Source organism: Ambystoma mexicanum, chromosome 1q (genome assembly GCF_040938575.1).
Source record: "Ambystoma mexicanum isolate Mex_15411 chromosome 1q, UKY_AmexF1_1, whole genome shotgun sequence".
Taxonomy (NCBI): Eukaryota; Metazoa; Chordata; class Amphibia; order Caudata; family Ambystomatidae; genus Ambystoma; species Ambystoma mexicanum.
Genome location: NC_090922.1, coordinates 172,229,979 through 172,256,253, shown reverse-complemented (window position 1 = coordinate 172,256,253; position 26,275 = coordinate 172,229,979). Strand labels below are relative to the sequence as shown.

Genomic DNA, 26,275 nt, shown 5'->3' with positions numbered 1-26,275 from the left:
ATTAATATCAGTTCTCATATGTCCAACAACCATTTGGGACATAGGTTCACTTGGGTGCCCTTGTCCCCTAAGGTGGAGTCACCCCTATTGGGATCCCGATTGCCCAATCGCATAGCATAGCTGGCTCACTTCACTAGTGCCAAAGGGGTGGCTCGCTCCTGGGTAGAAGCAACAATTTCCCTGGATTCACCACACATCTCGGTGGGTAAAAGGAGGATAGCACACTACACATCCGGCTTCAAAGAAAAGTCGCTGGTGATCATGCACGGACATGCCCTAACCTCCCCCTCGTCTACTCCTGACTCCAACCTTTGGTCCTATTTTGAAGCTTGCGGTTAACCATTTAGGAGACTTTTATTAAATCTGGTGGATCAAGAGCCACATACAATAAAGAGAACTCTAAACTAAAAATACTGTAGTCAATGCAAATAGTAACTTGAATTTATGATACGTCCTGCCCCTTTGCTACTTATTGGTGGTACATTAAAAAGCAGTGAGAGAGGATGCCAGTTAAAAGAACAAACGTCACTGATCAACCAAACCTATTTTGTAAGACTGATGCCACACAGGATATGCGCACTTGAACTGGTGTAGTAATATTTATAAAAAAGCATGCAGAATAGACCACATAGCCAAGATTCAAATGTTCAACAGAAAATTCCTCTGGAACGCTAATGAATATTACTTTGTGCTGGCCAAGTTGATGCTCACGTCTTTGTGAGTGTTAAGGCACTGATATGAGTAGCACTCCAAATCTTAGACGAAGATCCAGTGGGAAAGGGAAGCCTTGCTATGCAGCTCTGGGGACATTTGGGGCACTTGCAGCTTTGCAAAAAGGTTTCCGAAATTGCATGGTCACCACTTCACCAGCAGCTGTCTAGGAGCGGCATGTCTCAATCTGAGACTGGAGATGAGCAGGTTTTTCCATCCTGGAACATGAAGCATGAAAATGGCTGTGCCCTCAGCAAGATAGCTGACAGCGTGTAATCTGATGATGCGTTCCAATCCAAGATATCAGGAAGACATTTATGGGTCACCCAATAATCATGGAGCTTTATAAAATGGTATGAGCTGGCAAGTGATGTGTAGCTCTTCTTCTGGACAGTTTGTTTTCAAATTACTCCACCAGCCAGAGTGAAACCTTCTTGTGGTCTTTGTCAACCTGATTCCTGTTTCCTTGTGTTGCATCTTCCTGCAAGATTACAATTCGGGACACTAAAAGGATGACCAGATTGGGTTACCATAGGTGCATGATAATATTGTGAAAAGCTGCTTTACCAAAGGTGTGAAGTAGTTTTTCCACAAGATATAGGGCCAAGATATATAAGTACACGGAAGGCGGTAAGGGTTAACGGTCACCGGTAATGGTACCGGTGACCGTTAACCCTTACCGCCTGATTACGATGTCCCTTTGGGGGTTGGTACTTTAAACCAACCCGCAAAGGGACCAGGGTGCCAATTACGGTGCCGCAATTTGTGGTACCGTAATTAGCACCTTCCCCATTCCCATTATGCCTTATGGGGCAAAAATGGGAATGGGGGGAAGGGCCATGGGGGAAGGGGGAATTACCGCCCCGCCAACCTTGGAATAAGGCGGTAATTCCCCTTTCCTCCAAGGCGGTGCCGGTGTTTTACCGGCATGGACCAAGGTGCTAACAGCACCTTGGTCCACCGCCTACCGTGTAATGAGGCCCATAGAGTTAGAGGTTCAAGTTCCCTTCCCCTGACCTAAGATACCCATCATGACCATACATTGGCAAGGTGGTTGTGAAGAAAGGCACTTAGTTGAGGGAGTGGTAATTCAAATCCAGTCTTTGGTTATTTGGGATGTTCTGTAAAACTTGTACTGCACCTGTATTTGACCAAAACCCAATATTCAAACTGTACCGTAGTGAACAGCTGCCAGTATTCCTGTTTCCACTGTGAAGTGCTCAGGGACCATCATCTGACGAACGACCATGACCTTAAGCACCTAGCCGTGAAATGCAATGGCTGGAGAGGGAAGACCCTCTCCCTCCATCTGAGTCTACATTTGTACATCTGAAGTGTGAGTATTCATTACGAGTAAATTGATGTCTGTTATGAAGCTTTAGAAGTGGTTAGGATGGAGAATAATGGGGGATTCAAGATGGCCGTCGGATAGAGTGGATGTGCTGTGGAGCGCTCCTTTCTGACTAATTGAAAAACCAAGATGTGAAACCCAGACCTTGGTGTCTTTTAGTGTGTGAAAGAACCCAGAACTGGTTGGCAACAACTTCTATCCCTGCGGTGACCTATATTGGTGGAGAACACGTCGCAGAGATGACACAGCGAATGCAAGCCACTCCCTTATTGTTTTGGGAGTGGACTTAGCAACGGGAAGAGGGCCCCCCTGCAATTTAACCGGCACAAAGCAACGTTTCCCATCTACGGATCAGGTACATTGCACCAAATATGTACAGAGCACCTGAAACGTTTCAAATCATACGTAGGGGGAAAAGCATAAAATTAGCTAGTACGGGAGATCAACACAGGCAACACACGTGCCGGCTGAGTGGTGCGTGGGGGGAAAATAAACCAGGCTGTAAAGGCAGAAAAATACCAGGAGGCATTTCTGAACAGTGAGCATGTTTAATGTGTAAGCATTGAGGGCAGTGACTATAGAACACAGGATTTAGGCATATATACCTGGGAACTAATGATTAACCACTTCGCCAGCAAGCAATAAGACCACTTTTAAAAACAAAGACTAATGTCTGCTACCAGGAAGAAAACAACGTTATCAGAACAAAACTGATCTACAACAGAAACAATCCAAACCTTTGGACTCACTTTGGGGTGAAGAGTAAAAGCCCGACAGGATCTATGAGCAAAGCAAAACTACAAGAGACGCTGGCAACTCATTCAGGAGCATTGGACATGCCGGTTTCCAAAGACAATTTTTTCAGTAGCTTCCAAGAGTTACAAGAGAAATTTACTTGTTCATTCCAGCTTCAGGTCTCTACTTTTACTTCAGAAATCAGAGGATCATTAGCAGACTTTAGCAAAGATCTATCAACGCTGGCTGAAAGGATTGATACCAATAAACGAGCAATTCAAGAACTGATGGAGGAGAGCTAGCAGACTGATGTCGCTCTTGAAGAACTATCCAGAAAGACACATAATCTGGAACTGCAATAAGAAGACTTTGAGAAACGCTCTCGGCATTCCAATATCCCTATAAAATACTTGCCGGAATCAATACAAGATGCAGAGCTGAAAGACAATGTGTGGCCTGTTCGCAGACCTGATAACAGACAGCGATCCTACAAACATTCTTCTGGTCTGGGTAGAACTCGGCCCAAACGATCAGAACCTGGCTCCCGGCCTCGGGATGTACTGGTGGCTTGTGCTAATTATCCACAAAAGGAGCGCATATTAAAGGAGGTAAGAGCTGCAGTGACGATAACGCATAATGGATTCTAGATCCAGCTATTCCAGGACTTATCAAGGCTGACTCTCCATAAGCATAGAGACATGTACCCAGTGGTAAAGACAAACAAATCACAAGGAATTAGGTACAGATGGACTAACATTTAATGAGGTTTAGAGACAGCAAAGGATAACCTCCAGAGAATATGGTATGGCAATATTACATAATGACGAGGACTTTCAGCAGACCCATGAGGAAGGAGCTCAAGAAACATCTGTGTCTCAGACGTTGCTTCCAAAGTCAGGGGAATGGACTTTCACGGATTGACAAAAGAGGAATCGGAGGGGTCTACTAAAAGATTATCAGAGAACCGGACTAAGAGGTCTAACACGTCTAACACGTAAACCAGGCATTGTGTAAGATACCGATGTCATGACCCTGATACCATTGTTCGCAGTATGGATTTGGTTACAGAAAATATGTTGGAAGATTGGACGGAGCGTGACATCTTGGATACTATCTGTTGAAGTAACAGATTTGGGGGAGCGAGGACTCTCCGCACATAGCCCTGGGATAAAGGGTGATTGACAGCCGGGTGCGGAGGCCTTGGAATACAATAGGTACTGTGTTTTATACCAGGGATTTGTTCAAGGGAAATTAAGTGTGGGGGGGGCATAGAAGTAATGGGGCGATACCCATTGTGAAAGATACATGTATTTTATGCCATGACAAAAATGTTTGCAATTTCTGGCTGTAAGGTTTAGACCCATATACTCTAGAATGCAAGTGTTTAACGTGGAATGTGAAGGGGCTTAATAACCGCAGAAACGGAGAAGAGCAGAGTCCTTCCTGAGGCGTCACCAACCGGATTTGGTGGCGCTCCAAGAAACTTGTATTCGGAGGGCAGATAAAAACAAACTCTGTCTCTGGCTATACCCCACTATTACACAGGCAACTGTGGAACATAAAGTAGCAGGAGTGCTAATAGCAAGAAAACAAGGTTTGGAGCTTCAAGTTGTTAGCTCCAAGGCTCACAAGGAGGGCAGATATGTATTTGGGATTGTAAAATGCAGGGAGGTTAAATTAACAGTAGCTGCTATATATGCCCCGAACATAATCAGGACGCCTTTCTGAAACATACGATGGGGCAGTTAGAATTATTTAAGGAAGGTGAACTATTACTTTAGGCGATCTTAACATAGCGTAGGACCCTGGAAGGGATCGTAGCAAACTCACGAGATATAAAGCACCCTTCCCATCAGTAGCTTTACTAAAGGAATTAATGTAATGGGCAGAACCCGGAAGGGGTATAGGAAGTGTGGGAGACTCACCATCTTAATAGCATTTAGACGTCCCATCCAGGAGATGGTAAGTGGTTTCCATTTTGTGAGATCATCTTTAAGGGCGTTGAGGAGTTGTGGAAAGTTTGCTTCAGGTGTTCGAGGTCTCTTGTCAGATTGATCCCCAGATATCTCATTGTTGGGCCTCCGATAATCAGTCCAAGGCGCTCTAAGTTTATTTGCTGGTCTGGGGAGGGTTCATGGAGCGGGAAGAGAATAGATTTTGTTTTGTTCATTTTGAAACCTGAGAGTGCACTATATTCCTCTATCAGGTGGATCTCTCGGGGGATTGATGACGTTGGATTTAGCACATGGAGCAGGATGTCATCTGCGTACAAGGCCAGTTTGTATTCTCTGCCGTTTACTCGCATCCCCTCTACGCCGGGGTCTGCTCGAAGCATTTGGGCGAGCGGTTCCAGGGATAGCACAAACAGTATTGCCGAGAGGGGGCAACCCTGTCTTGTTCCTCTACTGAGGGGGAACCATCGGGAATATTGGGAGTTCACAACCACTGATGCTCGTGGAGTCGTGTACATGGCTTTGATCCCTCGCCGGAGAGTGGGGCCCAGGCCTATTTTCTTTAGTGTAGCCTCCAGGAAGTGCCATTCAACTCTGTCAAACACCTTTTCAGCGTCGATTGAAAATATTGTGGGCATGTTTGGCAGTTTTTTGGCCTCGTGTATGAGATGGAGAGTCTTTCGGGTAGAATCTGCACCTTGTCTACCAAGAATGAAGCCCACTTGGTCGTTGTCGATTATCGCTGGTATGTGTGACTCGAGCCTTGCAGTGAGGACTCTCGTGTAGATTTTGGCGTCAGTGTTGAGGAGGGAAATTGGGCGGTACCAAGCGCACTGCTTGGGATCCTTACCTTCCTTGGGGATGACCGTTATTAGAGCTTCTGAGAAGGATTCGGGCGCCAGGCCGGATTGAAGGATGCTATTGAATAGGTCTACCATGAACGGGAGATAGGTGTCCTTAAAAGTCTTGTAGAACCCTGCTGTATAGCCATCATTTCCTGGGGCCTTCCCTGCTGGAAGTCTTTTGATCACCTCCTCGATTTCTTCACCCGTAATGGGATCGTCTATGGTTTGTGCTATGTCTGGGGGGAGAGATGGGAGGGATACTTTGTGCATATATTCTGTGATCGCCTCCGGGTGCGGGGCGGCATCTGAAGTGTATAGTTTCTCGTAAAAGTCAGCGAAGACTTCGGGAATATTGAGAGGGCGATGCTCGAGGGATGCTTCTTCATTGTGTATCGTTGGGACCCATCTCTCTCTTAGTTGCCCCCGGAGTCTTGCAGGAAGCAAGGCGCCTGCCTTGTCACCATGTTCATATTGCTTCTGCTTGAGACATTGGAGTTTGCACACAATGCTACCTGTTTCCAGTTGCCGCAGTTCCTCCCTTTTATCGTTGGCTTGCTTGATTTTTTTGCAATCTGTCAGGGTCCGAAGATTGGGCAATGAGGTTGAGTTGGGTGATTTCATTTCGGAGTCTATTTTCTATGAGTTGGCGTTCTCTTTTCTTCGCTGCTCCCTCTTTAATGAGTATTCCCCTCCAAGTGGCTTTGCCTGCCTCCCATACTGTGTTCACGGGGATTTTGCCTGTATTGTTTTGTTCAAAGTATTGGGTGATATCCTGTTCAAATTGGTATCGAAAGATAGGATCTTTAAAGAGGGACTTGTTGCATTGCCATTTAGAGCTCCTCTTGGGGAGGGCCATCTGATCAATGGTGACCGTGACCATGTCGTGATCTGACCATGTTACGGGTGATATACTAGATGCAGACATTGCCCCAGTGAGTTTTGATGTTATGTATAAATAGTCAATTCTGGAGAATGTAGCATGCAGTGTCGAGAAGAAAGTGAAGCCCTTACGGTCAGAGTTCATATATCTCCATGCGTCCTTGAGGTTGTAGGCGTCGAGCATGTCCGCGACCTGTGAACGTCCGGAGCATGTTGGGGGGGGGGGGGTGTAAGTGGGTTACCTGCTTGCGTGTCCTGGTCTGGGTCCATCCACGAATTAAGGTCACCTCCTATGATAACTTCGCGTTCTGCTTCGTTCATGACTTTGGGGACCGTTTGTTCTAGGAACGTGGACTGTTCGGTATTGGGTGCATATAACGACGCTAGGTTGATGATGGTGCCCTGTATCTTGCCGACCTTTACGAGGGCTCTACCACCGTCAGCCCAGGACTTTAAGAGTTCGAATCGGATAGTTTTGTTGCCCAAAATGCCGACTCCAGCCTTCTTGAGTGGGCCTGAACCCCATGTTTGTTGTATATGACCTTTCTCTCGTCTCCCTTGCTGTATCGGGTTTCCTGTAGAAAAAGGATTTCTAGCTTTGCCTTCTTGAATTCTCCAGACACTAGCGATCTTTTGGTGGGGGAATTAAGCCCCTTAACGTTGAGAGTGCCAATTTTAAGTGTGCCATGCCTGTCACTTGATTCGTCATGACCGTTGATCAGTGGTGTGTCCTATGGATTCTTTCATCACGTCGCTCGTTGCAGGAAGTCGCCGCATTGGAAGTAAACTGGTAAATGCCTCCAACTAGCTGAGGCATCAATATTATTTGTTTCCCTCCCCCCTCACTCCCCTTCAAGGTATTGAACATAATACCCGTTGCCCTCAATTCTGGCTCTGTGTCCTTTGCTTTTCCCATGAGGGTCTGTGTCCCGATACGATGGCGTCCGAGTAGGACTGGGTGTATACAGCCGGTCCGGTATCGGACCACCAGTGAGGGTCGTATCCACACGGCCCCGACCACAACTATTTTCATCATAACGTTTTGAGCCCCCTCCCCCTCTTCCATTCCAACTTCATTCCATTCCAACTTCATGTAAACAACATTATAATAAACAACAACAACTTCTACTGTTAAATAGTAGATATAATGATGCATGCGGTTTCCGGATACATCGTTCACCAGCTGGGCGTCTTTGTGCTCCAGGCGAGAAGCCTGTTGTGAATCCGGCCTGGCAGCGGAGGTGAGCCGAGTTCCAGAGCGCAGGTGACTATTCAAGCAATGATGCCGAAGAACATCCCTTCGATATGGGACTTAAATGTGCAGAATCACTTGTTACTGTCTGGCGTGTCGTTGGGTCATCAATACTTTCTGGATCCCTTGACTCTTTTCCTCCTTGGCTGTGGAGAGCCCATCTTGCTTTGTCTTGCACAGGTTCCTCTTCTGCTCCTTCTTTTGAGCCGCCCCCTAATAGGTCTGCAATACACTCACAAATTTCTTCTTCGGAGCGAAGCATTATCTTCCTGCTTCCATGTTCAAACGTGAGGGAGAAGGGGTATCCCCACCTGTATCTTGTAACTTGATCTTTAAGCTATTTCGTCAGGGGGCTATAGAGACATTGCAGGGCCAGGGTGAGTGAGGACAGGTCCTGAAAGATGGTGATCTGAGCTCCTCCGAGGGTCAGGGAGCCGCCTGACCTGGCCTTCACAAGTATCCTTGTCCTGTCTTGATATCTATGAAATCTGGCGAGGACCGACCTCAGGCCGCCTGGTGGACCACCGGCTCTGTGTATTCTCTCAATTTTGGGTTCATCGATATTGTCATCTGCTGTGAGGATTCTAATGACGTTGTGTATGATTCGTTTAAGGTCTTCTTCTGTTTCCCCTCCCCGTTCCGGAATCACGAAGAACCGTAGGTTATTTCTTCTTTCTCTATTTTCTAAATCGTCTATCTTTAGACAAATTTCGTCCTCCCTCTTCTCTATGTTGCGGATCCTGAGGTCCAGTTGGGTTTCCAGTGTATCTATGGAGGCTAGTTTATTCTCGACACCCTCTAGTCTTTCCTCGATGTTGTCTACTCTTTGGGTCATCTTGTCGATTTTACCGCCGAGGTTAGCTCCCATGTTTCGTATTTCACTTATGAGGGTGGTGATATCTCCTTTAGTGGCTGCCGCTCCTATCTCCGAGGGTTCCACTGACATTGTGGTTCTTGTTTCAGGCTCAAGATGCAGCGGAGTATATGCGTATCTGGCCAACTTGCTTTTGGTGCTCATATGATGCTTGAGTGCAAGGAGGCACACGCCCCAGGAATGGGGGCCCTACCCTCTGCACAGTCGTGTTATATGGTTCTTGAGGTGTGCTTTGAGACGTTGCACAGAATGTCCCGTGGATTGGGAGTGTAGGGATGGGAGGAGGCACACGCCCTGGGTACAGGGGCCCTTCCCTCCGTTTGGGTTGACTTTGTTGATGAGCCCTATGCGTTGTCCGGGGTGCTCCAGTATTGATGCTGGCTTGTAGGTATACTCAGATGGAGTTGCGTGATACAAGTGTCTTAGCAGGGGACTGGGGCTCAAGTTAAAGTTCGGGTGGGGGCCCCGGGTAGATGTTTCAGTTCATTGTTGGCCCTCATGGGCGGTCCTTGGAATGGGAAAGGACTAACAGTGACACAGAGGAGGGCACACTCCCCTAATGTGGGGGCCCAACCCTCTGCGCAGACCTCAATGCAGGCACAGGCTCCTTGTTTTATGTGGTATGGGTTCTATTGTTGTATCCAGCAGGGTTTCCGGGGGTAGTTCCAGCGCCGCTTGTGGTGGGTCCAGGACCGCTTGGAGTGAGGTGATGGTTGGGTGAACAGGGACTAGGCCTGATGCGGGGTGCTCCCGAAGTCAGGGCGCTTCACACGAGGACTAAGGGGAATTTTCTTGACTCGTTTGTAGTTGCACTCCGGGGGGAGCCGGAAGACAATGGGTCCTCTTGTGGTGTGGCCAGGGGAGGTGCCGTGCCCCTACTGGGGATGCCTCGTGGGACAAAGTCACTTCTTTGCGTACCGTGCTATCTCTAATGAATAGGAAGCGTGGCGCAGGGTGTGATACAGGGCGCCTGTAGTTGGGGGCAGTTCAATGGCGCGTGGAACTTGGTCGGGTGCCGGCTTAGGCTGGCGCTGAAGTTGTGAAAGAGTACCATGGCCAGTGCAGGGGGAACGGCTCCAGCTAGGCGTCGGGGTCTTCCCCATCAGTACCGTATTTATTTAGGCCATCTGACGCAGGGATGCAGGCGAAGATCAGCTTTTCCTGGGGGGGGCCGTGTGGTGGGTACTGCTGCGGGTGGTGGCGCACTCGGCAGGGGACCCAAGCCCGCCCGCGCGCCGTCCCTCCTCGCGGCTCCGAGCCGGCTTTCAAGTGGGGGGTGGATGGCTTGAGGCGTCCCTCCTCCGCGGCCGGGGCCGCGTCACCCGGTCGCGGGCCCCAGGCGGGGGACACTCTGCGGGGAGAAGGAGCCTCAGGCAGCGTGGGCACCTCAACGCTGTCCGAGGGGGAGAAGGGTCCACTTACCCTTTCCGGCGGTTATGGCTCCGCTCGGCGGGGCGTCGGAGGGCGGCGCTGCTCAGGCGGCCACGTGGGGGGCCCGCACACAGGTGCCGGCGTCAAGTGTCCAGCGATGTGGCAAGGATTTCAGGAAGGGCAGTGAGGTGGATACTGCCGAGGGGAGAGACCGCAGCGCAGCCCGCGCTCACCGCCGGGGGACAACGGGAGGTGCTGGGTGCATCGGGGCACGAGCTGATGCGGCCTATGCTCTCGCCGCTGCGAAGACAGCAAGGAGGGGGAGGCACGGGCTGATGGTCCTTTCTCCACAATGGACCCACCGATTTTCACCAAAATTTCACCTAGTTGGGGGGGGGGGGGGGCGGTTCACCCTGCTGGGTGGCCGTTGTTGTGCACGGGGGGGGTTGAAAGTGGGGGCTCAGGTCACTTTCGGGGCCCGTGGGTCCAGAGCTCACACGGAGGCGCTCCTCATCCGTGCGCCCCCTGGTGGCCGGTATAATCAGTGTATTTAAAGTTGAGAACTAGCAGTCACTGCTGATGTTTTTATATGTAATAATGGGTTGGGGTAGGAGGGTGGGAAGGGAAGGGGGTTAATGGATGGGGTTTTTTGCGGGGAGGAGGGGAATGTGAGGTTTGTTCTATGATATAATTGAAATGCCAATAAAAAAAGGAATGGAGAATAATGGTTGCTCACTGGAACAGCTAGAGATCCTATGGAGAGGGGCAATGAAGAGGCTAGTACTGCTGTAGCAACATACTCCTGTCGGTCCTGAGCACCCTGGGGAGCTTAAGGAGTTGTAATCTGGACCTTAACAATGACTTTGAACAAGACCCTGATGGATGGATATATTTTTAAGGGGTTTAATATTTAAAATATGACTCCCCTTCTGGTCGAGAACTTCTAGACCATGCTAAGTGTTAGTCCCCACTGGCATTCACTGTGTCTGATGAATGCTGGCTTGTCAAGTTGAGACCAGCGGAGCTTCTAGCATGCTGTAAAGTAGGGCATATGCAGTAGACGCAGAGTGGAACTGTCTGCCGATGTCAGGCTCCACAGACTATTCTACCTTGGCCTGATTCAAATGAGAAGACCCTAGCCAGGGCACCAGCCTGCCATGTAGGTCCCCCAAAAGCTTTATTTGCTAGGCCACAGGATTTCTCTCAATGTTGGGTAGTAGACTGGAACTGCATACCCATGTCGAGCTCCACAGAATATTCAACCTTCGCCTGATTCGACACAAGACCCTAGCCAGGGCACCAGTCAGCCATGTGGCGCCCCCAAATGCTTTATTTGCTAAGGTAGAGGATTTCTCACAGTGTTCTGTCCAGGGGACCCCACAGTAATAGAGGCGAAATTGGCCTTCAACAGCACCTCTGAACGTTAAAGACACGCAGGAAGCTAAAGCTAATCACAACTCTTCGGTGGAGTGAACAGCAAAGACCGTTTTTGGCTGTGACCACCAGTGGAAACTGCTGTAGTAGGAAAATAACATGTCCTAGAGTACTGTGAGATATGTTGTCTAATACTCGAACAATGCACAGGAAATCCTTTAAAGTAATGTCTCTCCCTCTAGGTCCACAGAGGTTCCTGGCGTTCTCTAGCTCCAAGCTTTGCAGAAAAAAGCTACTTTTGCCTGAAATTGATTTGCTGCAGAATAGACATCATCCAGGCACCTGTCTACCTAGCGTATTGGCTTGGACACAAGATCCAATCACTGTGGCACCCTTTGATTAATAAGTGCTCTCAGCTGCGCTGATTGCCCCTTCCCCATTCTCGCAGAATCAAGGGCTACAGATTGGAGGAGCATTAAGTGTGGGGGGTGTTTCTGCATGTGCACCACATTTGTTTTTCTTTAACAAATCCTAACTGTAGAATATTCCTGTCCCTTTCCCTGGGAAGATGTCCCTCTCCTACAGGAAAAGGGAATGTTTTGCAGATGTACTGAAATAATCTCTTATTTGAAAACACCATATTTACACAATTTAAATTGTGCGTTTGATTGCAGGGAGTGAAGGATTACAGTGTCCCAATAGGTCTAGATGCAAAAGTCCATGTGGACCTGGTTGTTGTTGGCTCTGTGGCCGTTTCTGAAAAAGGTAAGATACAGAAGACAATATGTGATGATGTATTTGTGTATGTTTATTTTGTGTAATTCTAGTTTGTTTATTTGATGCTCCACTTTGTCCTCCCTTAGTCTCATTGGTTCATGAAAGATCATAAAACCACACAATTTATAATTTTGTAAAATCATGCCGCCATTTATACAATTTTCCAGTCAATATAAAACCTCTCATGCCTTGCCTCTGCATTGTCAAAGCTGCGTGAGAGAATTTTTTATTTTCTTGAGAAGTCAAAGGCTTACGTGGGCTTTTCAGAGATTTCCAAGGATATTGTTCCCTTTTGTTTAATCACAGCGAGGACCCCAAACCTTTATTTAATTAAAGACATTTTTGCTATCGCTCTTTAAAACTGCTTTGCTTTATGTGCTGATGCCACTGCTCTGATAACTGTACAGGACCATTTAGAACAACTGCTCTCAGACATGCATTGAATAAATAGAAGTGGGCATGGGCATGGCTTTTGTGGCGGGTTGGATAGAGACGACGGACACACGTAAGACATAATTCAAGATATTTACTGAAACAGATAAGTAGAAGGCCTAACTTTCCCTACTACTAGATGGAATCCCCTACCTATCTAAAGAAACTAAAGTGCTAGTCAGTAGTCCGGAAGTCGAAAGTAAATATTCCCCCCACCCTCCAGGGGACATTTTCACATAGAATCCATTTCTCCAGCATGGGGTCTGGCATGGATTCACATGCTCATGAATATTCCCCGTCGTCAGGCTGGGAATCCTCGGTAAAGAAAAAATCAGTATCAGTTTCGTTTCTGATCGGTCTTTCTTAGTAGTAACCAATCACTGGTCTCTGGGTCTTACTGCCCCCAGCCAATGACTGCCCTCTCCCTAAGCCCCGCCCCTGGCAGCCATCCTCAGATTTTTACTGCACGTTCAAGTGTTGGGAGTCCTCATGCTTAGCTCTCAAGCTTTTACTGCGTTTTGTGCTTTTTCAAAGAGATTTATCTCATTTTTCGGTTAAATCAAGCCTCAAGCTCCACCGTTTCTATTTCCGATCAACAGGGACCCGTTTCGGAACTTTCTACGCCCCTCAAGGGTGAAGTTTTCGTCGAGTTACGCTTCTTGGATGATTCCAGAAGTGTCTGAGGCCTAACTCGCGGACATGGCCCAGGATAAGGGAAGCTCGACACCCGGATCCAAGCTGTTCAGGATGTACCCTGGATGCAAGTTGCAGAATGTGTTCAAGGAGGACGAGGATTTGAGATGCCTCTACTGCCTCCACGAAGACAAAACGCACGTGGAGAAGGACTGTGCGTTTTGCATGAACATGTCGGACCGGACTATGAGGGATCGTCGGACCCGTCTCGCCAACTGGCTGGAAGGCAAGAGCCCGTCAGGTGAGAAGAAGTCTGAGCGGTCTTCTAAGTCCTGTGAGGGCGCCCCGGCGACAGGGGCCCAACAGAAGGCAAAGCACTGCGAGTCTGCGGGCACAGGGAGCGCCGAACGGTCAGGCTCCTCGGCTGCCAGGCAGGGTGCATCCTCACCGGCGCCATCAACCACGAGCCAACGCTCTGGCTCGGGGAAGAGGAAATCCGAGAACCCGGCTGAGCTTCTGGAGAGGCCCCGGTCGATCTCGAAGGAACCAGCCAAGGGGGATTGAGTCAGTGACCCTCCCCCCAAGGTGAAGGCCGCAAGCACGCACAAGATGGTGAAGGCCTTGATTCACCTGGCTAAGGCGTCTATCGAGGAAGTTGCTACGGCCCTGGCACAGCCTGTGGAGGCTACCCCAGTGAAGGCGACCTCGGGGCCCAGATTTTCCCTGCCACCACGGAGGGAATCCTCCTTTCAGCCCATCGAGAAGACCCCCGTGAAGACCCCGGTGGAAAAAGAGGGGGGGGGGAACCGGTGGCCATTACGGACACAGACACAGCCTCCGAGGAGGAGCTGGTTGAAGTCTTGGAGGGCCTCGGCAAGAATGTTGAGGAGGCCCGGTCCCACGGGAGGGATCCCGACGAGGAGGACGATGAGAGCGAGGGTGGCGCTGACGAGGTTCCAGTGGAAGAAACCATTGCGCCGTCGCATCCTGAGCTGGACAACTCGGCGGCCATTTTGGTGAAAATCCAATCCTTATGCACGGAGATAAGGACGAGATTGCCTCTACCCCCGACGGATGACACAGAACCGGGCCTGTCGGGAAGCCCTCCAAACAGGAGGAGGATTCATCCGGCCCCGCCTTTTCAGCCCTCACGGCCCTCTCAGCCTTTGTCCCTGTCCCCTGTCCCTGGGGATGACATGCGAACAGATACGTCCGCGACAAATGACGACGACGACGACGGTGGTGACGACGGGACGGATCTCCCATCACTGATTCCTCGGGCCTCCCCGCCCGACGAAATTGGCTCCTTCCACGCCATGATTGCCAGGGCATCCAAGCTTTTCCAGCTCTGCCCCGAAGAGCAGAAGAAGGAAGGCTTCCTTTACCAACGGCGCAAGACCAAGAGGAAGACTGTCCTCGCTGTGCTGCTGCTAGATGACATCTGGGACGAGGGCCTTGCGCTTCTGAAGATCCCGTCCACGACACCTGCCATGAGGGACCGGTACGAGCAGAAGTACCGGGTCCCTGACGCCGCCCCCTTGTGCCTGAGGGCACAGCCGACCCCGGATTCGGTCGTCTCAGCAGCGGCCAAGAAGAAAGCGGGGGGGGGAGGGGCATCGGCTTCATCTTCAACTTCCCCACCAGACGGTGCGGGAAAGAAACTGGACGCCATGGGACGACGAGTCATCTTGGCGGCGACGACGATCAAGGCGGCCAACGCCCTAGTGATTGTGGCCCGCTACGACAGGGAATTGTGGTACAAGATCGCCCCCCTGTTGGACTTCCTACCAGACGACAAGAGGGCGGAGGCCCTGGCGATCCTACAGGAAGGTGAGGTGGCGTTGGACCAGGCCATAACGGTAGCCACGGACATTGCCGACACTGGTTTCCGCCAGTTGGGCAACAGCGTTTGCCTTAGAAGGCGGGGGTGGCTCAAAGCGACGGATTTCCGCCAAGACGTGCAAGCCAAGGTTTTGGACATGCCCTTCGACGGGAACAATCTGCAGGCCATCAAGACCGACACAGAGACGGCTCGGGCCTTGGGAGTTCTGCAGCAACAACTGCCGCCCTTTCGGAACTCCGGAGGCAAGCAAGGTGCCTCCAAAGGATTCGGCAGCGGCTCCTCAACGTACTGTCAGGCAGCCCGCTCCTCGTCGCAAGAAGCTTACAGGGGACGAGGCAAGTCAGGTGGATCTCGCCGTCGTCGCCAGGGAGGCCAAGGCGGCAAGGCTGCTGCCAAGCAAGACTGAACCGGCCGTTGCGTCGGGCCTCCACCGAAGCACCCCGGTTCGTCAGCGGGTGGGAGTCCATCTCCACGGACCGTTGGGTGCTGGATGCCCTGGCCCACGGACACACTCTGGAATTTCTAAAGAAGTGCCCCCGAATTCCTCCCATGGCCAGGAAGGAAAACCACGTCCCTCAACTGCTGTTAGAGGTAAGGGCGATGCTCAAGAAAGGAGCCATCGAGCTCGTCCCAAAGAAGCTCCGGGGCTCCGGAGTATACTCAAGATACTTCCTCGTCAGAAAGAAGACAGGAGGATGGCGTCCCATCCTGGACCTGCGTCGACTAAACAAATACATCAAGGCACAGAAGTTCCGGATGGTCACTCTCCAGCACGTGCTGGGACAGCTGGAGGAGGGCGACTTCCTATCATCGTTGGACTTGGAGGATGCTTACTTCCACATCCCTATCCTAAAAGGACACCGAAAGTTCCTCAGATTCATAGTCCAAGGACGCCACTACCAGTTCAAGGCCCTCCCATTTGGATTGAAGTCGGCACCCAGGGTGTTCACCAAGTGCCTAGCACCAGTGGCGGCGCGGCTGCGCCTGCAGGGGATCCACATCTACCCCTACCTGAACGATTGGCTCATCTGTGCAAGGACAAGAGAACTCACCGTCGAGCACACGGCGAAGACCGTCCGCTTACTCACGGAGCTGGGTTTCTCCATCAACTACCCGAAATCCCATTTGGTTCCGTCGCAGGTGGCCCTGTTTCTGGGAGCGAAGCTCGATACAGTGGAACAATATGCATCTCCGTCGGAGGAAAGGACGAAGGCCATCTTAGGCAAGGTGCAGCGCCTGCTAGCCACGGACGTGGCCAGGGTGAGATCCATCAAGTCCCTTCTCGGAGTGATGTCCTCATGCATCTACCTAGTGCGCCTGTGCAGGCTTCGGATGCGCCCTCTACAGGAGTTCCTCGACGTCCGTTGGATGCAAGCGACGGGCAGCTTCGAGGACAAGATCTCACTCAATGAGGTATTCCGCCAAGCAATTCGGTGGTGGGGCACCCGCGCGCATCTCACGGCAGGCACAGACTTTCAGACCCCAGCACACCAGGTGACGGTGACGACGGATGCCTCCCTGGAGGGGTGGGAAGCGCACACCGGAGATCTTCACGCGAGAGGCCTCTGGCTCCCGGAGGAGAAGACGCTCCACATCTACATACTAGAGCTACGAGCAGTGTCTGGGCCCTCAGGCCGTTTCTCCCGTCCCTCAAGGGCAAGGTGGTGAGGATCTTCACTGACAACACCACCACAATGTTCTACATCCGCAAGTAGGGAGGAACAAGATCCCCAGCCCTATCCAAGGAAACACAGGATCTGTGGCACTGGGCCGTTGCCCAGGGGATGTTTCTGGTGCCCTTTCATCTAGCAAGGATAAAAAACACCATCGCCGACTCACTCTGCAGGGAGCTGCGCTCGTGCCACGAGTGGGAACTGCATCAGGATCAAGTGGATCGACTCTTTCAACGATGGGGCAAACCCCAGATCGACCTGTTCGCAACAGCGATGAACTCCAAGTGCCAGAGGTTCGCCAGCAGGTTTCCCCAGCCGAGGAGCATGGCCGATGCTTTCTCGTTTCCCTGGGACGGCCTGTTCCTGTATGCGTTTCCTTCGTTGCCGCTGCTGCTTCGACTCATCAGCCAGCTCAAGAGGTCCCAGTGCAGGATGATCCTCGTCGCACCGCCGTGGCCGAGACAGATCTGGTTCCCGGACCTTCTGGACCTCTCAGCGTCCCCACCAGTCAAGCTGTCGACGGACGCAGATCTTCTCTCCGGAGAGGGAGGTGCCATTCTTCATCACGACCCGGAGTCGCTGAACTTGCAGGCCTGGCTCCTGCAGCACTAGAGTTTGGAGGGTACGATATCCCGGCTGACTGCAGAGAGGTTCTTGCAAAGGCCAGGGCGTCCTCAACTCTCAAGTGCTACGGACATAAGTGGAAGAGGTTCTCTGTCTGGTGCCGTGCACATAGATCAACCCTCTACGGATTACGGCACCTCAGGTGCTACCATACCTACTGTTGCTGGCCAAAGCTGGACTAGCTCACGCTTCCATTAAGATACATCTGGCAGCGATCTCCCGATACACCAGAACTGCAGGACGGCCGTCCTTGTGGTCTCATCGACTGGTGAAGGAATTTATGAAGGGACTGTTCCGATCGTTAGCCAGGTTATTCTTTTACAACTCCAATACAACAGTTTTAGTTCTGTATTCTCGATCTTAGGACTCAGGCGAGTTTCTTCCGATCTATAATTGTGACCCTGCGGTTTATCGCTTCTCCCTGCTCCCCCGGTACCTCTCTCTGTACTGTGGGCGGAGGCAGGGCTCAGCTCTCACTCAGGACTTCTTTCTCGCTTTTCTTGCTGATCGAGTTCCTGTTCTCAGGTCCTTGTCGGGTTACTGCTCCACACGGTTGCTGGCGGTTGGAAGCGACACACACTTCCTGTACCGGTGATCTCAGCGTTGTTATTCTGGCATCCTGCCCATCATGCAACTCTTGTGGTCAGGCAACCAACAGGTACTTTTTTCCTCCTTCGTTCCTTAGAATGCTCTCCTCGCATCTGCATACGCTGGGTCTCTGGCGTCTTGTACTGGTGTTCTCTTCATCGCTGAATGTTGCGTGCTCCGTGGCTTGATTTCGCTCCACCTCCACAAGGAATAATGATGTCAGGGTTGTTCCCCCTGCGTATCAGGCTCTTCCCCTACGCTCCCACTAGCCACAGTTAAATATGTGTCTCTTGTTAAAGAGAGATCTTCATTTTCTTGCATAGTTGGGTTTCTTTTTGCATTGCCTTCAGCCAAAGATAAAGATGCTACTTTATTTACTTTCACAAGCAGTCTGAATGCAGCTTTGGTTGTTGGCCTAAGGAGTTCCTCATAAAAACTGAAGCCCTTCTCACCAAAGGGGAGTTGCTTAGCCATGTGGAGAAGCGACGAATACCTGCGATTTGTCATTCGATACCCTATTTTTCTTCATTTTCTTTTTTTAAACTGGATTGGGATGTCCCACCAAATTCACTGTCTTAAACTCTGTGAAAGAACTATTGAGACAAGCTTTGAGAAGACAAATAGTTTTAGGTTTTCTAAAAGGAGTCCATCAGAGTTTTCAGTGAGGAAGAACAGTAGGCAGCCTGCAGGGTGCACTACCATCAGAGAGGGGTGCAGCATATCTGCACTCTTTTCCAGCCCCGGTGATCTGTCTTTACATTCATGGATTGTTTCTGTACACTTTTTGGCTGTACATAGTCAAAATCAAATACTTCAGAGAAATAAGAAAAAAAGATTGAAAAATGGGAAGAGGAAATTAGTGAGATCATTAATCTATATTCCAACTTAAAAAATACAGAAAAAGAGTATTGTTGAGACATGACTCCCCCAAATCCTTTACTTGCCACATTGCTGTTCCATACCTCGTACCATAAATCTGTTACAAGATCCTTGGCATCCTTAGTTTGGTGTTTAAATGGCTCAAGGAAGACGAAACCACCAGTGGTGCTAATGCTCACCCTTATGAGCCAACACTACGTAGGCCTAATATGTGGAGTTTTAGCTCCACAGTGCCAAAACTAATGGTGCCTCTGAAGCTCTTCATACGAGCCAAATCTAAAGGTTGTGTTTATGAACTGCATATTAGCCAAACCTAACAGTGATGCTTAAACCCCACATATGAGCCAAAACTCTAGCCTCACTAGTTGCTGCTTTATTTAACAGACTGGTTCCAAAACGAATAATTGCACTAAAGCACTGCCTATGAGCCAATACTAAGCATCATAAGCACACCTGCATTCCTTTCCCTGCCTCCTTAGTGCTAGCCCTCCCTCTCCATTCACTCTCTATATTAATATCTTCCTTCACTGCAAGATAAATCACAAAGAATGTGGTCAAACTAATTTATAAAAAACACTGACAGCTGTCTTGCACGTTTTTTTTTCCTCCTCAACAGCATGAAGGAGTTGTAGGGACCCTAGTTAAATCGAGGCTAAACTATACTAAGCTCTTGTATATGGTACTGCCTGCCTATCAGCGTTTGTTTCTACTGGTTGAAAAAGCTGGCTTAAAATGATCCTGTGTGGTTCTCAAAGTGAGTGCACATCCCTACACTTTCAAGATGTATGCTTTCATGGACATGACCTCACATTTCTGTGTAGAAAAGCTGGTCCCAAATACTCCCACACAGTGCCTCAATTCGGAGAATGATTTGCTGTTAGTAATTCCTAAGTCTTGTTGCATAACCAGAAGAGATTGATTTCCAGTACTTGCTAACAATTGAACTAAAAACTGCATCGTCTCAGATTTGCGCTAGTTTAAAATTTATGGATATCTACAGAGTTTTTGTTATATAAACCAAGTGGTTTTATTATTGTTTTAACCCAAATGGCCATAAATGGTCAGCCGACACCTGTTTTGACCTCAACAGTCATTATCAAGGCTGTTACATTTACATACATGGATGAGGGTGATATTAGTGACGGGATACGTGATTTGTGACATGGGTGTGTTTTTAACCAATACATTTGTTACATTTTAATTTGTTTTTCGAATGATATTAAATACAGGCGATAAGTACCATATAGTATATGTACATGACGGTTAATATTCAATTATGAGTCATTTTGTATAAATGCAGTCTCAATAGAGGAAGGAAAGAGAGAAGGGAAGGAAGAAAGCGTTGGGAGTTAGTGCCTGGTATTAAGGTGGGCCTGTATCAGCCGGAATGGTTGTGTGTATCGTCATGGTCTGCTATACATCTTACCTAAGGTTAGGGAATGATGCGCCCCGTCTGTTAAAACCTGGTTTGGAGTAGATACTGCAGGCCTGATAAGGCTAGTGCTGGGGAGAAAATCATGTTGTTTGTATTTGGCAGAGTAGTCATGAAATAGAAAGGCAGTATTCCCATTGCCCCATGCGAGTATGCTAATGTGGTAGTATCTACTATCCTGTGAGTACCATTGCATAATAATACACCAGGTCTGAGGCGGGCCCACGTGATCTGCCCCAGAGCCCCTGAATGGTTGTGCCCGACCATTGGATTGGGTGGCGGTTCTATGATAATTGGTTCTGGCGGGCCGGACTAAGAGTCATTTGCGGACAAATGGGGAGGCGAACATGTACATGTGATTATAGTGGCTCGAGCGGCCAAGACTGGTTGTGTCAAAATGAGCCCGGCATTGCAGAACTGGGTGGCTAAGGGTATGTGAGGATTGCGTGGCTTGTGGTAGAGTATATCTAAAGGATTGTGCAACAACTAGGTGATTAGTACATGTGTTGGCACTCGTATGGTGCTATGAGCTGCGTGACACTTCAAATTAGTTTAAAGCCCGAACGGGTAAGCAGCGTGCGTTTCCTATGGACATCCATTAGTGCTGTGCGCTCAGTGACAAGGAGAAAATATAATTGAACAATTATTTTAAAGTAGAGCCCCTGGCGGGTGAGCTGCCTGTCCCTCGGTCAGATGCGACTACCGCACAGAATTGTATCACGTTTTTATATCATTATGCACATGTGGGTCAGAGGTCCTGTGTGCATGCGTGTGCTTGCTTAAGAGTGATGTGAATAGGTGACTCATGGCACATGCGCCGTCTAGCCCGAGTCATATCTGTATGTGTCTGACCAATATTATCAGTGCATGCGCCGCCTTGAGACACAATATTATGCTGTGGGGCATAGAGCGCGTATTCTGGAAAAGAGGGAGCGGAGTGGACAGAGTAGACAGAGTGTTTCCTGTGTTTGGCAGTCTGTTTGCCATTGCTATCGTGAAGGAGGAGTCAGCTGTTAAAACCCCCTGGTTTCGCGGAGTGGAGTGTACAGAGTGTTTCCTGTGTTCCCTGGTGGTCCGTGGAAGTCCGTGGAGGTGAGGACTCTATTTGCGGGGTGCAACACTTCACAGGAAAAGAACTGGTAAGAGCAGCCGTGCATACACTGTTCTGCTGTTCTGTTGTTTGGCGCCTAACGGACAATTGGTGTGAACTGTGTGAGCCTTGAGTCTCGAGCATGAGGACGGGAGCTTTAGCTCTAGCCAACACCCGAGCTCATATGAAGCGAGGGAGGACGTACCAAAACGCCCGGTTAAATACCTCAAACTCCCCACTCATAGCTGCAGGAAAAAACGTACCGGTAGAAGAGAGTGCCGAGCTGAAAGGCGCGATGGCTCCCGTCTCGCCTCATTCACGCACAGCGGGTTTAGAGTACCGCTCTGTATCTATCGGAACGAGAAATGCGTGGAAAGATTGTACAGCGCAAAAGCGACCGTCAAAAGACGGCAGAGCTATAATTGAAGAGCTGGGCACTGTGAGCAAAGGTGAGATGGAGGGTAAGAGGGAGAGCAAATACGTCAATGACGACGAGGAGGAAGCAACGGAAGAGGGAACCAGAGACCAGGTGGAGTGGGTGGCTGAGAGCGTGGAGATTGAGAGGGAGAGTGGTGGGAAAGGGGATATCCCGCTCGATGAAAAAAGTCTAAAGCATAATCAATTACAAACACAAACACAAAAAAATGCAGCCTATGCAAGGAACAAAACAGAAGACTTGCCAGCAAAAATGGGGGAAGGCGGGGCAGTTGAATCGAGACTAAAAGTTTGCGCAGTAATGATACACTGCGCCCCGACAGCGAATATATTCAGTGCTGTCAAGTCACCAGTACGACATGATGTCAAAATGAAATCCCCCCAAATGCCATGAGGACGTTTGAGAGCGACAAGCCAGTTTCTGACAATTTTAACGCTCAGACAGGACCCAGAAATCACACTGATAAAGACACTGAGGTGGTAGATTTAACCAGTGATATAATAAGGGGTAATCACCAGATGAAAATGACAAACAACACGGACTGTGCTATAGCAGAGAATGAAGCACCAAGAACGATGCAAAAAGCGAATGATACAACCCCAGGGAGGGAGAGACAAGTAAGTGAGTCCCCAGCGGTCCTGGAAGCAGTGACCACAGGGAAACCATCAAAATCTGGACCCTCACTAAAGATACTGGCATGGACAAGAGTTGCAGCAATGCACAAGCCGGAATCTAAAATAATGAACTCACTGAATCAAAATGCGAAGGATGATGCCCATACAGCCAACACGGTATGGGTAGCGGACTTAGAGATTTCCACTTCATCCTTGATAGAGAATGTGAGTCTTGATGAGGCAGAAGAAGATCCAGCTGGGGAGTGGTCACGTGCCGCGGGATGGAACGAAAGAATTACAACTGAAAGAGCTTCTGAGCCAATACGTAGAAGAGATTCTTTGGTGATTGCCGACCAAGTCTTGAAAGACTTGGCCGAGATGAACTTCAAACTATCGCAACCACGAAGGACCTCGTTATCAAATAATTGTGGAAGATAAATTCCACAAGCTGAATGGCAAGTGATTAAGGAAAGGAGTTTACAAGATGTGATGAGCCTTGAAGCGAATACTCCGTCCTTTGAGTCAAGAAACGAAGAGATTGTATTTTTTCTCAATAAAGGAGCAGGAGAAAGTTAAGCTCTGACATAGAACCCGAAGGTTAGAATAAAAGATTCAAAGGAAGAGAAAGTCGGGTGGAGGCGCCCACACCCAAGAGATCGAGAGAGTACTTGGCGAGACCGGTACTATCTGAGTCGGATGACGAGGAAAAGTCTCTACCGACGACAATCGAGAAGCAGCAGTCGGAACAACCTTTGAACCCGACTATTCCAAGGAACTCTCAAGAAGTCGCCACACTCCTAGAGACGATAATTGAAAAACTAAGCCCCATATTGATGTCAGCAACAACGATAGCGGTGGCTCCTCTAATGAAACTTTATGAGAACCTAAATGAGAGCTTCCGTGACCAAACCACCTTGGTAGCCCTCTTGAATTCTAAAATTGTAAAACTTGAGCTTGACCTGATGGAAATGACGTCCCAGGTTGTGACATCGAGAAAAGGAAACGACATCTCCTTAACAGCGTTAAGGGAGTCACTAAAATCGACAGCTGAAGATAAAAGACTCCTAGCAGAAGTGACGAGACAAGCTCTGACACTTCTACAAAAAGATTGTGAAGATAGAGTCGATTTAGCAGTGAAATGTGCTCCTCCAAAAACCCAAGCGAGTCTGGAAATAGTGAATGACAGGATCCCACTGGGTATCACAGAAGGACCGTTAAGGAATAATAAAATTCTGAAGACTATACCAATGAACCAAAAAACAAAGAGGATCCAAAATTGCTGCTCTGAAAAAGAGCTTGAAATATCCACCACGATTATCAATAGCCCGGAGAAAGACATTTGGGAAAAAGACACCTCTAAAGCGCCCAACGACAAAGAGAAGGCAAATAATGGAAACATCTTTAAATCACCAAATAAAAAAACGATTACTGCAGAAGCGGAATCTGCAGAGACAGCGCAAAAAAAAAATGAGGAAGGAGGAGGAGAGAAGGATGCTCCAATTGTCCAGACGTTCAGTGAAAATGTTAAAGAGGATTGCCCCACGATATCAGGAGGCAAAACCGTCTCCAGAGAAGGAAATATGAAGGAGGCGGAGTGGTTTGATATCTTTGAGAACTCAAAATCGAAAGAGAGGACAGGGAAAGACTCTCAAAGCCAGATAGCTGACCTGAAACAGAGTAAATGTATAAAAAAATCCAAAAATCAGCAAGTCCAAAAGACCAAAAACCCACGAAGTGCAGCAAACTTCTTCCGAAACATTAAAGCGCTAAACATTAGAGTAAACAACACAGAGCCTATGGCTATAAATAACAAAAAATGTAGCGCGGCACCCAGTGGGGAGGCAGGAAAGGTGATTTCAGACTCTCAACCCAAGAATAAGGCCCCTCATGCGGAAACAAGTAAAATAGAAAAGAAAACGAATGCGCCGTTGGTGATTGACGACGATGTTGCTGAAGAGGATGAATTATTAAATATATCAACCTATAGTTCCCGTGAGGAGGAGAACCTGGAGGAGGTAAATGTTGGTGTGATCGACCAAGAAAGTGTAGAGAAAAGTCAGCAAGACCATAAAGAAAGAGAGAGGAGAGAGATGACCTCGACAGGAAAAAGAGTTTTTTCGTGGCCTCAGACTCCAAAAAAAGGGGAATCTCCAAAAATGATAAAATGTCTTAATGATGAAAGGTGTAAGGAGCACACAGCAAGCAAAAAAGGATGATCATATTCTTGTCGGATCACTGAGTAATTCCAGTGTAAGTCGATTGTTGGGGTGCAGAAAAGGAAATCATGTACCTTGAAAAAACTAGGAAATGTATCGAACCCTACTGCCTCCATTATTAATCCTGACATTGTTGCCAACCCTCAACCATATAGGGTGTTGGTGGAGAAAACTGAAAATAAGAAAAGCGACGCCCCCTAAACAGATACTCGTTACTGCAGTTATTTCAAAAGATCCCGGTGTTAAGAACAATAAAGAGCAATAAAGAGCCTGCGTCTTGATCGGGTGGAAATCATAGCAGAGTCAAATCAGAAATTCGTTTTGTTACACATCACAGAGAAAAAGGTTGTAGAAATGATCATGTGTGAGAGACAGCTGTTGGACGCAGGATACCAAATATATGAGGTAGATAACGCGCTGAGGGACCTGAATGCAACAATTCAAAAGACAAAAAAATGCCAATAGGAAAAGAAAAGGAATTCCAGCTGAGTAACTCTCCAAAAATGAGTACAATGAGAGAAGTCCAGGAAAAAGGTAAAAGACACCTGGATGCAGAAAAAACGGGGTTGCAATGTTCAATGGATGCTCAATGGATGAGATAAGGCATAATAAAATCAGAATAACTGTAGTGAACTCCCAAGGTCCAAAAGGATCACGGAATGTGGGAATCTTGACCCACGAAGAAGAGTCCCAATCTTGGGAATGGTTAGTAAAATCCGTAAATGGATCAATGAAGAGTTAATGTCAGGACCAACGGTCAAAGTTGGTGATAACCTCCTGGAACACGAGGGGTTTCTCCCACCTACTGAATTCTACAACTGAATCTTTAGGAAAATCTGATCTCATTTGTATGCAAGAAACGTGGCTAACATGCATTCCATGTGTTGAGGGTTTTGAAGTAGCTTTTAATCCAGCTATCAGTAAGAAAAAAGGCCGCCCAATGTCAGGTTAACTAACCCTCATCAAAAGGAAATGTGGTTTGAGAATTAAGTCCGCTCTGAACCTATCGCCCTACCTCCAAAAGATCTGCATTGAGCCAGTAATCCAATCATTTCCGAACAACCAAACCATCTACTTCCTAAATGTGTACTGGAACACAACACTGAAATCGCACTTAAAATTCGAAGATGACCTCTTAGATGTAATTGATAACATACTAACGGAAGATCCAAAAGCGCTGTTGATAATGTGCGGAGACTTTAACATGAAACTGATTGAAATCACGCAATCCAATGTGCCAGTGAACCACAGAGAGAGATTAAAATGTGATCGCTGGCTGGAAGAAATGTCCATGAGAAATCTAGTAATGTTGAATGGAGTAACGAGAGGTGACATGCCAGCTAAACCAACATGGGAACGAGGCTGTCAAAAATCGATATTAGATTACATCTTTGTTTCAGACAGCCTATTGCACGAAATAGACTCATTTTAAGTGCTCATGACCAATCAAAGTGACCACAACATTGTGTCAGCCGAATGGAATAAGACCATTTCGGCTGAGCGTAGTCTCTGGAGACAAGAAATCTCTGTGGCTCCAGGCCGGAATAGATTGCGTATGAAAAAGAGCAACATTGTGACAGTAACAGAACTGCTGCAACAAACCCAAGAACAGAGTCCACCTATGTCAACAGAATACAGCACTTTCTTGAGATCTACAAAATCAAAAAGAGGTCCCCTCTGACTAGGCCCGAGTT

At 48.5% G+C, this 26,275-nt stretch overlaps 1 protein-coding gene across 2 annotated transcripts in view; it reads left to right on the top strand.

Moving 5' to 3' along the window:
• Positions 1-26,275, top strand: part of MTHFSD (methenyltetrahydrofolate synthetase domain containing) — a 536,715-nt gene that overhangs the window by 284,498 nt on the left and 225,942 nt on the right. For both annotated transcript variants that reach the window (XM_069636557.1, XM_069636565.1), the window contains exon 6: positions 12,019-12,109. In XM_069636557.1, coding sequence (XP_069492658.1) covers positions 12,019-12,109 — 91 coding nt within the window. The remainder of the gene's footprint in view (positions 1-12,018; positions 12,110-26,275) is intronic.